Here is an 11,798-nt window from a genome sequence, read left to right on the forward strand (position 1 = left end):
GGAATTAAAAAAGAAAGAATAAAATAATAAAACAAAATGAAAGAACAACAAAATAAAATATATTATTAAAAAATTGTACACATCAACGTTAGTCGTGTTACATAAGATGATCGGTATTCATGTCAATGATTTCTAACTAAAATTGACTAAATGACTCAATTGGCAAAACATCAAAAAGATTTAAAATGAAATTAATACAATTAAAAGTTTTATAATTGAATTGATACAATTACGATAGGTTTATAACTTTTTTTGCTATAGTCCCCTAAAAACAAGTGTGAACTTCACGATAGTTCCTCCTGGCATTATAAAATAAATGAGTTTCTTCACATTTGTAAGGGAGAGGATTGACGCCGGAGCCGAATATTTTTCCTGTTCAATAATATATATATATATATTTTTTTTTTTTTTTTTTTTGAAATTGCGGTCCGGCATGACTTTAGTTTGAGGTGGAAAACTATAGTTGGGGACCAGACATGGACGTTTTTAAATCATCGCTTGTCGGGACCAACAAGACAAGATGGATCGCTTTTGAAGGTGGAGAGATTGTGGCTGCTATAAACAAAGCCTAAACTTGTAGAAAACAGGAGTCGTGGTTGGGGAGAATTGCTGGTGGCTTTGGATTGATGCCATCGAATATGTGCGGTAGGAAAAAAGTTCACTTGGAAGGTGGGAGGCATGCCCTCCCCTTCTATATTCAATCCCGTCTTTACCAATACACCGTCGCCGTACCCATGAGCACCATGTGTCAATTCAGAGCTATCGTGAAAGGAAGAAAAACCTAACCCCTCCCTATGTTAACCGGCACCTTTAGCGATCTTCCACTCCATAGTCAATGCCATTATCATCACTGTCGTCGAGGAGAAGATGAGGAGAGAGAGATGATGGTAGCATGGGAGATTGGTCGTCAATGTTAGATCTAAGGACACTGTCATCATTGCCTTCGTCATTGTCATGACGGTATCACCTCCCTCAGAGGAAGGAGAGGATGAGGAGAGAGAGAGAGATAGATAGATGATGGTAGCATGGGAGGTTGGCTGTCGATGTTAGATCTAAGGACACTGTCATCATCGCCTTCGTCATCATCATGACGGTATCACCTCCCTCATAGAGAGGAGAGGATGAGGAGAGGGAGATGATGGTAGCATAGGAGGTCGGTCGTCGATGTTAAATCTAAGGATAGAGCTAAGAGTATCCGCTTTCTAATTTAGCTTGTTGGACTTGTGCAACCCCACTATCTGATTGAATTAATATATTTTCAGCTTACCCTTACACGCTTCTACATTAAAGGAAAGAATTATCATCATGAACCATTGATTATGGTGGTTTTTATTTTTTATTTATAAAAAGTACTATGGGCCTTAGTATGTGTTGTTCTTGTCAACACGCATGGTCATATAAAAGACATAAAGCATCAATCTCATCATGTGTAGAGATAAATATGTCATAAGAGTGGTGTGAAAACATTTCTCTACAGGTGAATCTAACGTAAATTCCATTAAGATATACTTACACAAGATGACTACAATAGAATATGCCGTAGAATATGCTAATATTTTTATAATGGTGTAATAAAGTGCTTCTCTTTCTTTTTCATGTTGTGAAAATTTTTATGACACCACTACCAACGCTAAAAATTTAAGTTATTAGACGAATATAAGGTTTATTATTAAAATATTTCAATACCCTCCTCACATGTAAATTTTCGATTGAAGGAACAAATAAGAGCCTAGAAGATTCGAATTCAAGACTTTTTAGCTCTGATATGAGATTTTGTTAAACCACTATTAATTATTCTAAAAGTCTAGGTATTTAGATAAATGTATGGTTTATTCTAACACATATTTACCAACAAACTTCTTAACTCACTAATGAAAAATCTAAGTGTTCCTACTTTTCCATTTAATGAATTAGATCACAATTACGTGACATCCAAGAATTATATATAAATAAAGATGCGAATGATAAGTGCATAGACATTTGGACACACGTACACAAGCTGAAATCAGGCTAAAAAATTAATCACGAAATCGCTTTTAATTCATCTCAAAAGTTTAAACCGGAGGACGAAAGTATGATTCAATATCGTTTTTAGATGCTTCGATAGTTTCCACAAACACGAGCGACAGAATCTAGCAAACTTCACGAGAAAGTTCAATGACATCGACTCATCCCTGTCGTCGCCAAATCACCACATACTAACGTGGGTTAATGTCGCCCGCCACGATTATTATCCAAGAGCCCTGTACGAACGTGGAAGTAATGCTTCTATCAAAAGTCACCCCACTCGAAACAATTCCAAATTGCCACGATCCCAACGAGCAAAAGTCTTCGACCTAATTTGACCCCACCCCTCCAAAAAAAAAAGACCCAGAAAAAAAATAATGAAAATATTTTTCGTTCAAACATTTTCTATAAACTATATAAGAGATCATTTGTAGTTAATATTATGAAATGATCAAATGCTTTTGTCTCTGATTTCAGCGAACTGAAAAAATTAAAGCCACGATCAACTATTGTGGCGCCAAATTAAAGTTGACAATATTTATTTATATTTCGATTTCTCGTTACTTCATTTTTCTTTGTTCAGTTATGCTGTTCCGAAAATTTCAGTCTATGTTAGCTTCAAGAATATGTTGGCATTACAGATGAAGGGACATAATTAAAAAAAAAAAAAAGAGGAATAAATTTACCGTTTCAAGAACTTGATTGGATAAATGCAAAAGTTGGAAAAAGAAATAAAAAAAGTAGTGCAATTTCATGGACTAAGTGTGTTTTTCTTTTAAAAAAATGACCATGTTTTCCTTGATCGCTTGTTCCAGGAAATTTCCTCGATTTAGTCTTTTTGATTGATAGATTCCACAGAAATGGGCATCAGCTTCATCTATTTTTTCACTCAAGTTTGCACGTGGATCATATTGTATAATAATCCACCAATAAGAGGGGTCTTATTTCCAACTGGAGATCGAGAGATATTGAGATCTTTCCTAAAATATTCAAAGGATTGTATACTCTTAAAAAAATAGAAAATAGTTTAACCTGCAAATTCATGGGAAATTGATCACGAAAAATCACTAATGAGTGTAGTGTGAAATGAAGAAGAAGAAGTAAAATATATTACAAATTATGAGATTTAGAAAAACTCGAGCATAAGATGTGTTCTCATCTATAACGACCACTCGGGTTAGTCATGGTTCTAATCAAATATCGAAGTTGTGACTGTGGTAGGATGCGAAATAGAAATCCAAAGCTCGAAAATTCGGCTCCATCAGTAAAACCTAATTAGTTCAGGCGGGGCTGTTTTCTTTTTTTTTTTTTTTCTTTGAGCCAATCAGTTTTTAAGCTTTTACCATGTGAAAAAGGGCTCGGAACGGCCTGAAGTTTCTTAAAACGACAACATATAAATATACATTGAAATAAATTGTCATCCCTCAATTGTTTTCCCTCAAATTATAAAAAATATTATTCTGCGATTGATGACCAGATACAAAGTTATTACTTTTCATATCTAGATGTATCCAATTGCGTATTTTCTGCACAAAGAGAACCGTAGGTTTGCTTTTTCTGCGGTCCTGCGCTCTTTTCTCTAGTCTCCACCGCACTCGACCACGGGTCAACGGAGAGCTTCGCCGCCGGTCGGCGGCTCTGCTAACACAGGACCGACGGAGGACATGGCTTTTTTCCTTAAGAGAATTTGACTTTTCGTTTCGAAGTTTCCCCAAGCTATTTCAGTAAAACGTTAGCTGTTGAATTTTGGGAAAGGATGTCCGATTCTCGACCAACGTTGGATGGAAAAAATGAGTAAATTTTGCTCGTCGATCTTAAATTTTTAAGTATTTTGGTACCTTGATATTTCATATAAAAGTTGCGAAATATTGTAAAAATTTACGACTTATTATATGTTGATGTTCTGTCGTTTGATGGATTGTGAAATCACTAAATATTTTCTCCTAGAAATAATGAGGAGGATTGATTTGAAAATAGGAATGAGCTTGAGACGTTGCCTCTCCCCACTTCCATCTCCTGTTCGCGTGGTTTTTGTTTTTTGCGCCCCGATTTGTCATTTTCCTTTTTGCATTTCTTTGTCATGTGATTCTATATTTACTTGGCTTGCGGTTTCACATTCGGTTCGTGATATTGGATTTAAAACCTGGTTTTGTTTTGTTTGGTTTCTTCAGGAATTTCCAGTTTTTTTTTTTTTAACATTCTTAAACAACCAAATTAGGCTCGTCTTGACATTTTTTTTTTTTTTTCTGAATATGGTTAACACTAAAAAAAATCTTAAATTGGTACACCTGTGGAATATTTATCCTCCATTGATTTTCGTTAAATTTTACTATCAAATTGCTGAGTTCGATGATACGTAGCAATTAATGGATATACTAGTTTGCGTGTTTCACTCTTCTTTTGTCACAAGTATACAAATTTATTAATCCAATTTAATAAAAACTAATAGAAGGTAAATTTATCACAAATATACCAATTTTGTGTTTTTTTATAGTAAATTGTTATAGGTGCACCTATTTGAAATTTTGTGGTATTAACTTGAATATATGTGGGCGGGCCTGGCCCACCTCACTCATCTATCCGGGGGGGCCCGGACTGCGAGGCAGGCCCGCGGAGTCCAACTCCGTCACCAAGGTGGGCCCGGCCCATTACGACCCGACCCGAGTGGCCCGCCCCGCTTTGGTCTGCATCTTCTCCGTGTCGGACCACTGCGTACGCTCCCCATCTCCCTCTTCAAAGCCTCAGCTCCATGAACGCATCGGCTCTCGTCCATCTTCGCATCTCCCTCTCTCTCTCTCTCGCTCGTCAGCTCGATATTGCATGGATGAAACTTTCCAGAGGTTGGCGGTGCTCCTTTCTCTACTCGATCAAATTACTGCTGAGAATTTTTATGTCCATTCCTTGCGTGGTGCGATTTCTTGATTCGACTTCCCCCTCATTCCTTGCGCGTGCGCGTGGTGGGGTGGCTGGCCTCGCCTTGAAAGGAAGCTCTTTTCCTGTTCGGTGGGGTCTCTTCGCTGTTGGGTTCTGCTCGAGAGCGTGATTGGAAGTGAAGGGCTTTCTGATTTTCCCTTTGCTGGGTCGTCGTTCTTGGTACCGATGGGGCGGGGTTTGGATTAGGGCGGTTGCTCGTGAATTCCGAGTTTCGCTTCTTCGGTGAATTTGGCCGAGGCACGGCTGCTGAGGAGTCGGGCATTGGTGGGGTTGGATTAAGTTTTCATGTTTGGAGTATGTTCATGTCAGTCTTGTTATTCGTATCGTTCGGAGTCTTTGCTAAATTTGCGTGTTTGGGGCCTTAGCTGCGGTTTGATTATGCGTTTCGAACGAGTTAGAGTTAAAATGGTCTATTTGGCGACCTGCTTTGGATTTGTATGGCATTGTGGCATAGTTCCCTCTCTTTGCTTGTTGAGATTTGCGAGAGCGAAGTGATGGTTTCGGTCATCTGAGGGTTGATTAGGCATTGTTGTACGTTCTAAAGACTTTTGTGGGCAAGGAAATTTGACATCTTAGACACTGGATCACAGGCCATTGCACGATTCAAATCATTCCGATTCTAACGAGTCCATATGCTGGTGCACTGCACTTGCCTTTTGGGATTGAAGAGCCGGTTCTAGAAGCAGTTTTTTGTCTTCTTTGGACCTATTTTTCCTGATTTTTAAGGCACACAGCTGGCCTTAGTCATCTGCTGTCAGTTTACTTGGCTTCCTGGAAGTGCTCCATGTAGTGTGGAAATTAAATGATCCACAAAGCTCTATGCATGAGCTACAACTGATTGATGAAATTACGGGGAAAATTCCAAAACTAAACATCTAAGCGTGGGATAGGTCTGATTTGATGCTGCTGGACTGCTGCATAGTTTCATAAATTCATGAAGGTCTGCTTGCATTGCGATGTATGTCAATGAAACATTAGAGCCCTAGCAATTTTCTGTTGAATTCCTCGAGATGGCACTTGAGATTTTTTTTTTTTCTCTCGAGTTTGCCTAGATAACTGCATTTGTTATTTTCCATTTATGTATGAATGGGCCTTAAATTGGCATGTTTTGGAAAGTTAGTTACATCAATATTCTAACTTGGTCTTCTTGTTCCCCAGTCTTGTGTCTGGTTAGCCACTGTGTTCCTCGTTGATGATCATTACCTTCCTGAGACAAAATAGATTCTTATCTGCAACTTGGAAGGCATTGTGTGTTCCCACAAGTTCAAGCGCCTGGCTGTCTAAGACCTATAGTACTATGCGAGAAGATAATTCCAATGTACATTCTTCTGGATGTGGTAGTGACTTAATCCAGAAATCTGCTTCCACATGTGATGACGAGAAGTGTTCCTCCAGAAATGTGGAGTCCACCCCGGAAATAGAAAAGAAGTATGTTCACCGTGTTTATGATGCTATAGCTCCTCATTTCAGTTCCACTCGATTCGCCAAGTGGCCAAAGGTTGCCACCTTTCTAAAAACTCTGCCTCCGGGATCACTCATCTTGGATGCGGGTTGTGGAAATGGGAAGTACTTGGGCTTGACTCCTGATTGCTATTTCATTGGATGTGATATAAGTGCTCCCCTGATAAAAATATGTGCAGATAGAGAGCATGAGGTTCTGGTTGCGGATGCTGTCAATCTTCCTTACAGAACTGGTTTCGGGGATGCTGCAATCTCAATAGCCGTATTGCATCACTTGAGTACGGAGAATAGGAGGAAAAGAGCAATTGAAGAGTTAGTTCGTGCCGTGAAAAAGGGCGGGCTGGTTCTGATAACTGTTTGGGCTGTAGAACAGGAAGATAAATCATTGCTTACCAAGTGGACTCCTCTAGCACCGAAATATGTGGAAGAGTGGGTAGGAGCAGGAAGTCCCGGAGTTCGCAGCCCTTCATCTTCGATTTTGGAAAGCATCCCAGAGACAGATGACCGCTCAGTGGAAAGCACGAGGGAATTTGAAGCTAATATGGCCACAAACCCAGAGAAGACTCAGAATTTGAATCATCATGGAGAAGATGATGAAATGGCATTGAGACAAGAGAAGAATATTGAGGATCAGCAGGAATACTTTGTACCTTGGCACTTACCCTATCATCGTGCTGAAGTCAGTGGAGCTTCCATGACTGCTCTTGCAAGTGGTTTGGCAAAAAAGGACGATAAGAAGGGTGCTGTAGTGTATAATAGATATTACCACGTCTTTGGTGAGGGTGAACTTGAGAGGTAAATCAATTTTATATGTTTTTAGATACAAGTACTCATATTATTAATGTAGGTACAGCAATTTTATGTGCTGTGTTTTCTATTTTTTTTTAATTAATTTTACATGCTCTTTACGGGTCTTTTGGCATCATGCTTCTTTATACACTGTTGAGCAATTTTCAGATCAAATTAAAAAGTTCTACCTGTTGGGTTTACGCTGCTCTTAAATGTTTTGATGTTTTGACTCCGTAAACTGTTTAGCAAGAAATTACTTCCCACCCATACTCAGCGCATGTGTTCAGCTGATAAAATTGACCTCTTCTTCTCGCTCTTTTTGGCTTGGCATTTGCAGGTTGGTATCTGGCATGGACAACATCATAGTTGTTGATCGTTTTTATGACAAATCAAACTGGTGTATTGTTCTCGAGAAGACATACTGACACAATCAGGTGTGGAGATTATGTATCTTTTGTGGTGGGAATTGGTACATTCTCATGCTAATTCCCAGCCCTGCAAGTTTTGAGGTCGGGCTCAATATGTGTTTTGACTATGAATTTTCAGAGAATCGTTCCTTCTCATTAATGAGTGGACAGGACGAGGGCATGATTAAGGCCAAGTTTTCACTTTTTGGCCAAAATTTTGTGAAGTTTTACTGTTAGTATAGATGGCTGGAATGTAACGGTCGGAAATGGTCGGAAATGCCAAGATGGCGTGAAGCAACTGATCACCATGATCTGCAACTCACTGTACTCATGATGTGCTTTATCTGTTTTATGTCCGCCATCTTGATTCTTTGGATTCGATGGTCATTTATGGCAAATTATATTTCGTAGGGTTTCAGGTTTCTTGGTCATAAAAAAGAGAGCTGTTCTATGAGCAGTGTGACTTTCAATAAACAATAATGTAAGGAACATGGTTTTCACGTGTTGACTTGGTATTTTTGCTGAGACCAACATCACATATAAGATGTTGGATCCTTGTTTGTTGACATGTCATTATCTTAAGCAGCAATATGTATTAGCACGCGGGTCGGTAACTTGAAAAAGCTTTTCCCACGAGATTTATCTAATGTTAAATCTGGGAGGATGAAGAAGGCCGAAGACTTGGACCAAGTTCGCGGCGCATTTTAGTTCTCATGTATCGTGTGAATGCTCAGCGATCCGTCCTAATAAGAGTGAAATTTTCAGAAAACCACTGGGTAACCATCCTGTGGTTACAGCTTGCGAGTCTTGAGACGCCGTCTTAAGATCAAATCCTTCAAAAAAGGCAAAAAAAAAAAAAGAAAAAAAAAAGAGGGAACTTACGGAAGGACGGACAGCCAAATTCTCGAAATCTTCGCCCTCATGCGTTTCCTGTAATTCTTAGAATTAGCACGAGTTTCACTCATTCTCATTATTTTAACGCATTCAAGCTGACCCGAGATCCCAATTCCATGAACCACATGGAAACATCTTTTAACAACTTGAGCAGTGGCCGAACAACTTCGAAGCCGATGACATGAACAAGTCACTCGATTCCTCCATTGTGACAAAATCAAGAAAGGAACCGAGAGGCAAGAAGAACATGTCTCGAAACTTGAAGGCAAAAGCTGATGCCAAGAGGCAAGAAGAACAATCAGTTTCGATTTCCCTTTTCAGCTCGACTTCTTTCTCAATATCTCACATCTATTTCCACGACCATTTGCATTAGTTCTCTCGTTTATACTAACAATCAGAGCAACAGAAATTTCTTTCTATATTTCTGCAGAGACAGGTCGCAGGCATATTCAATTCAACAGTCATAGCCAGTTGAAAAAGGTCAAAATCTAAATATGTGTAATTCCTTGTAGTCGTCTTATAGTCTCGTCAATGCGTCCGGCAGTACTTGCAGGTCAGTACTATCTTGTTTGACAAGGGGGAATACCAAGAACAAAATTACTAACGCGCAACTTGCAAAACTTTCCCTAGTGCTTGACAAAGGGATTGTGTATTGGATGTGATTATATATGTACAATTGCACGTCCACATCATTATCGATACAGACGATTTTCCCAGTTTAAGTGATGTGAATATAATGCAATGTACTGATCACAAATAAATTATAGGTGACCGATGAATTTTCTCGTTATGTATATATTGTCAGTTCTCCTAATCCTTCAGCCACCTGCACACCCAGCTCTCCAATGTTTACATAGCTTTGGCATTCCTGGAGATGACAAATGATACGGTGTTAAGGAGTTCGATGCTGCACTTTCCTCCTTCGCACGTTCCTTGATACTGCTGCTCGGAAGAGGGTGGATATACCGTATATAACACAGAAGTCAGGTCAATCAACCTTCCTGGCAGACTTTCTATTCCTCCCAGGCAACGTTACTTTAACAGTTATATCATCTATTTGTGAGCCAATGATTGTATAGTTATCCCCATCCCTGAGCCAATGACTACTTCATGTACAATTGGTTTCCATGGAAACCGCATTAAGAGCTGAAATGTCAACTAGACTGCAAGCAATATTCTGATGAAGTTTCATTGTCCCACTCCAAATCTCCACATGCAGTGATAACCGTGGAGAGTACATAATCATCCACCTCAATACCTTCTGCTCTCATCCGATACATGAGCTTTAAAGCCTCTCGGCAATGACCTTTCCTTGCATAGCCCATTATCATAGCCTTCCATGTTACCAAATTACGCTGCGGCATGCTGTCAAAAACTTGAGATGCCTCTGCTAGGTATCCACATTTTGCATACATATGAATTAATGCACTCCCAACAAACACATTAGACAAGGCGGGAGTCTTGTTTGCGGAGGAGTGAAGTAACTTTCCTTGTAAAAGATTTTCTAGCTTAGCACATGCCTTTAGTGCTGAAGAATACGTGAACGCATTGGGCTCCACACCTTCATCCAACATATCTTTCAAGCGCTCAAGTGCTTCTGCTCCCAGCCCGAGATGTGCGCAGCCAGATATTAACGCCGTCCAAGAGACAACATCTCTGAACGGCATCTGGCGGAGGACATTGGAGGCAGTTGAATACTTTCCGTATTTACAGTACAACCATACAAGGGTGCTTCCAATGTGGACATTAGTTTGAACAGATTTCTTGAGAATCTGTGCATGAACTTCCCTTCCCAACTCTAACTTCTTGATTGAACCACAAGCTAGGAGAATACTTACAATGGTGAGGTTATTAGCAAATATATTCCTTCTCTTCATCTCCCTGAAAAGGTTTATGGCCTCCTCACCGAGCCAATTCCGAGCATATCCAGCTATCATGGTTGTCCATGTCACTGTGTTTCTATGCTTCATTCCATCAAATACTTTTCTTGAATCTACTATCTCCCCACATTTTGCATACATATCCACTAAAGATGTCCACACAAAAATATCATTCTTGATCATCTTTTTAAATGTGATGCAGTGTAACTGTCTCCCAAATTTCAATGCCTTCTCCTCGCCGCAGACATTCAAAATGCTACACACAGTATGCTCATTAGGCAATAATTCATCCCTTAACATTTGCCCAAACATTGAAAAGGCCTCTTTTTCATGTCCTAGTTGGGAACAAGCAGTGATTATTGTTGTCCAAGACACCACATCATGCTCATCCATCCGGTCAAATGCACAGAATGCGCTATCAAGCATCCCGCACTGCGCATAGAAATGAACTATAGCACTCTCGACGATCAAGTTTCTCTGCTCATTCTTGATTATGCAGGCATGAACCTGTTTCCCGAGCTGCAAATCTAACCCCCTGCTACACAAATTCAGGACACACACGTACGTCTTGCAGTTTGCTCGGACCCCAACCCCGAGAGCATCAAGAAACAACCTCAGAGCCTCGCTGTCCAAGCCAAACCGAACGCACGCGTTAATCACGGTAGTCCAACTGACCACATTCCTCTCAGGCATTTCGTCAAACACCTTCCTGACCTCGTCCAATCTCGCATATCTCAAGTACGCAGACATCAGATTATTATTAACGTAAGCAGCACCGGCTCCTGAACACTTCAAAACCAAAGCTTGAACCTTTTGAACGTCTCTGACGCTAGAACACGACTGCAGCCAAGAAGCGAGAAGACCATCGTTCATGCATTGAGCGCCAGAGGGGCCACCGCGCGAATCGCCATCTGGGTTTTCTCGGGAGCACGGGACACTGCTGGAAAAGCAACATTCCGACGCCGAAGACAGGTACTTGGAGCACGAAGAGCGGAATCTTCCGCCGCCGCCGGTTCTTGCTTTCGAGGAAAGGCGGCGCCTTGGGGTTTGAGGCGTCCGGCGGAGGAGGGAGACGGGCGTGTCGAGTGGAGCGAGGCTTGGCGAGAGGAAGGTGTAGGAGGAGAGCATCTGCCGGAAATGGAATGGAGTTCCTTCCCGAAGAATCGGTCTGAGAAGGTCGCTCATGTCATCTGTCGGTCGGTCCGAAAGGAAGTTAAGCTTAAGTTTCAGGCTGAGCTTTGGATATGATGCTGGCTAGTGTCCATTTTCCCGCGTCCGGACAAACTACGAACGGTGGATTGAAGCAGTTCTTAGGTATATTTTTTTATGGGAAAGAGGTCCAATTTTTCAAAGAAATTGGCATCGTAGGAATGTAAAGAAACTCTCTGTTCTTTTCTGATGCTGTCAACGGCAAAAGAAAAAAACA

At 40.5% G+C, this 11,798-nt stretch overlaps 2 protein-coding genes across 2 annotated transcripts; one reads left to right on the forward strand and one right to left on the reverse strand.

The window, feature by feature from the left end:
• The first annotated feature begins 4,719 nt into the window (after positions 1 to 4,719).
• LOC104456636 (tRNA (carboxymethyluridine(34)-5-O)-methyltransferase) lies at positions 4,720 to 8,098 on the forward strand. Its single transcript, XM_010071484.3, has 3 exons — positions 4,720 to 4,847; positions 6,100 to 7,197; positions 7,529 to 8,098. Exons 2-3 carry the CDS (start codon positions 6,134 to 6,136, stop codon positions 7,614 to 7,616), a joined length of 1,152 nt encoding a protein of 383 aa, XP_010069786.2. The 5' UTR covers positions 4,720 to 4,847; positions 6,100 to 6,133; the 3' UTR covers positions 7,617 to 8,098.
• Positions 8,099 to 9,475: 1,377 nt separating this feature from the next.
• LOC104456637 (pentatricopeptide repeat-containing protein At4g18520, chloroplastic) lies at positions 9,476 to 11,788 on the reverse strand. Its single transcript, XM_010071485.3, has one exon. The coding sequence runs from the start codon at positions 11,555 to 11,557 to the stop codon at positions 9,647 to 9,649; it is 1,911 nt and encodes a 636-aa protein (XP_010069787.2). The 5' UTR covers positions 11,558 to 11,788; the 3' UTR covers positions 9,476 to 9,646.
• Between the last annotated feature and the right edge of the window lie 10 nt (positions 11,789 to 11,798).

The sequence above is a fragment of the Eucalyptus grandis genome, chromosome 6 (assembly GCF_016545825.1).
Source record: "Eucalyptus grandis isolate ANBG69807.140 chromosome 6, ASM1654582v1, whole genome shotgun sequence".
In the NCBI taxonomy this organism is placed as follows: Eukaryota; Viridiplantae; Streptophyta; class Magnoliopsida; order Myrtales; family Myrtaceae; genus Eucalyptus; species Eucalyptus grandis.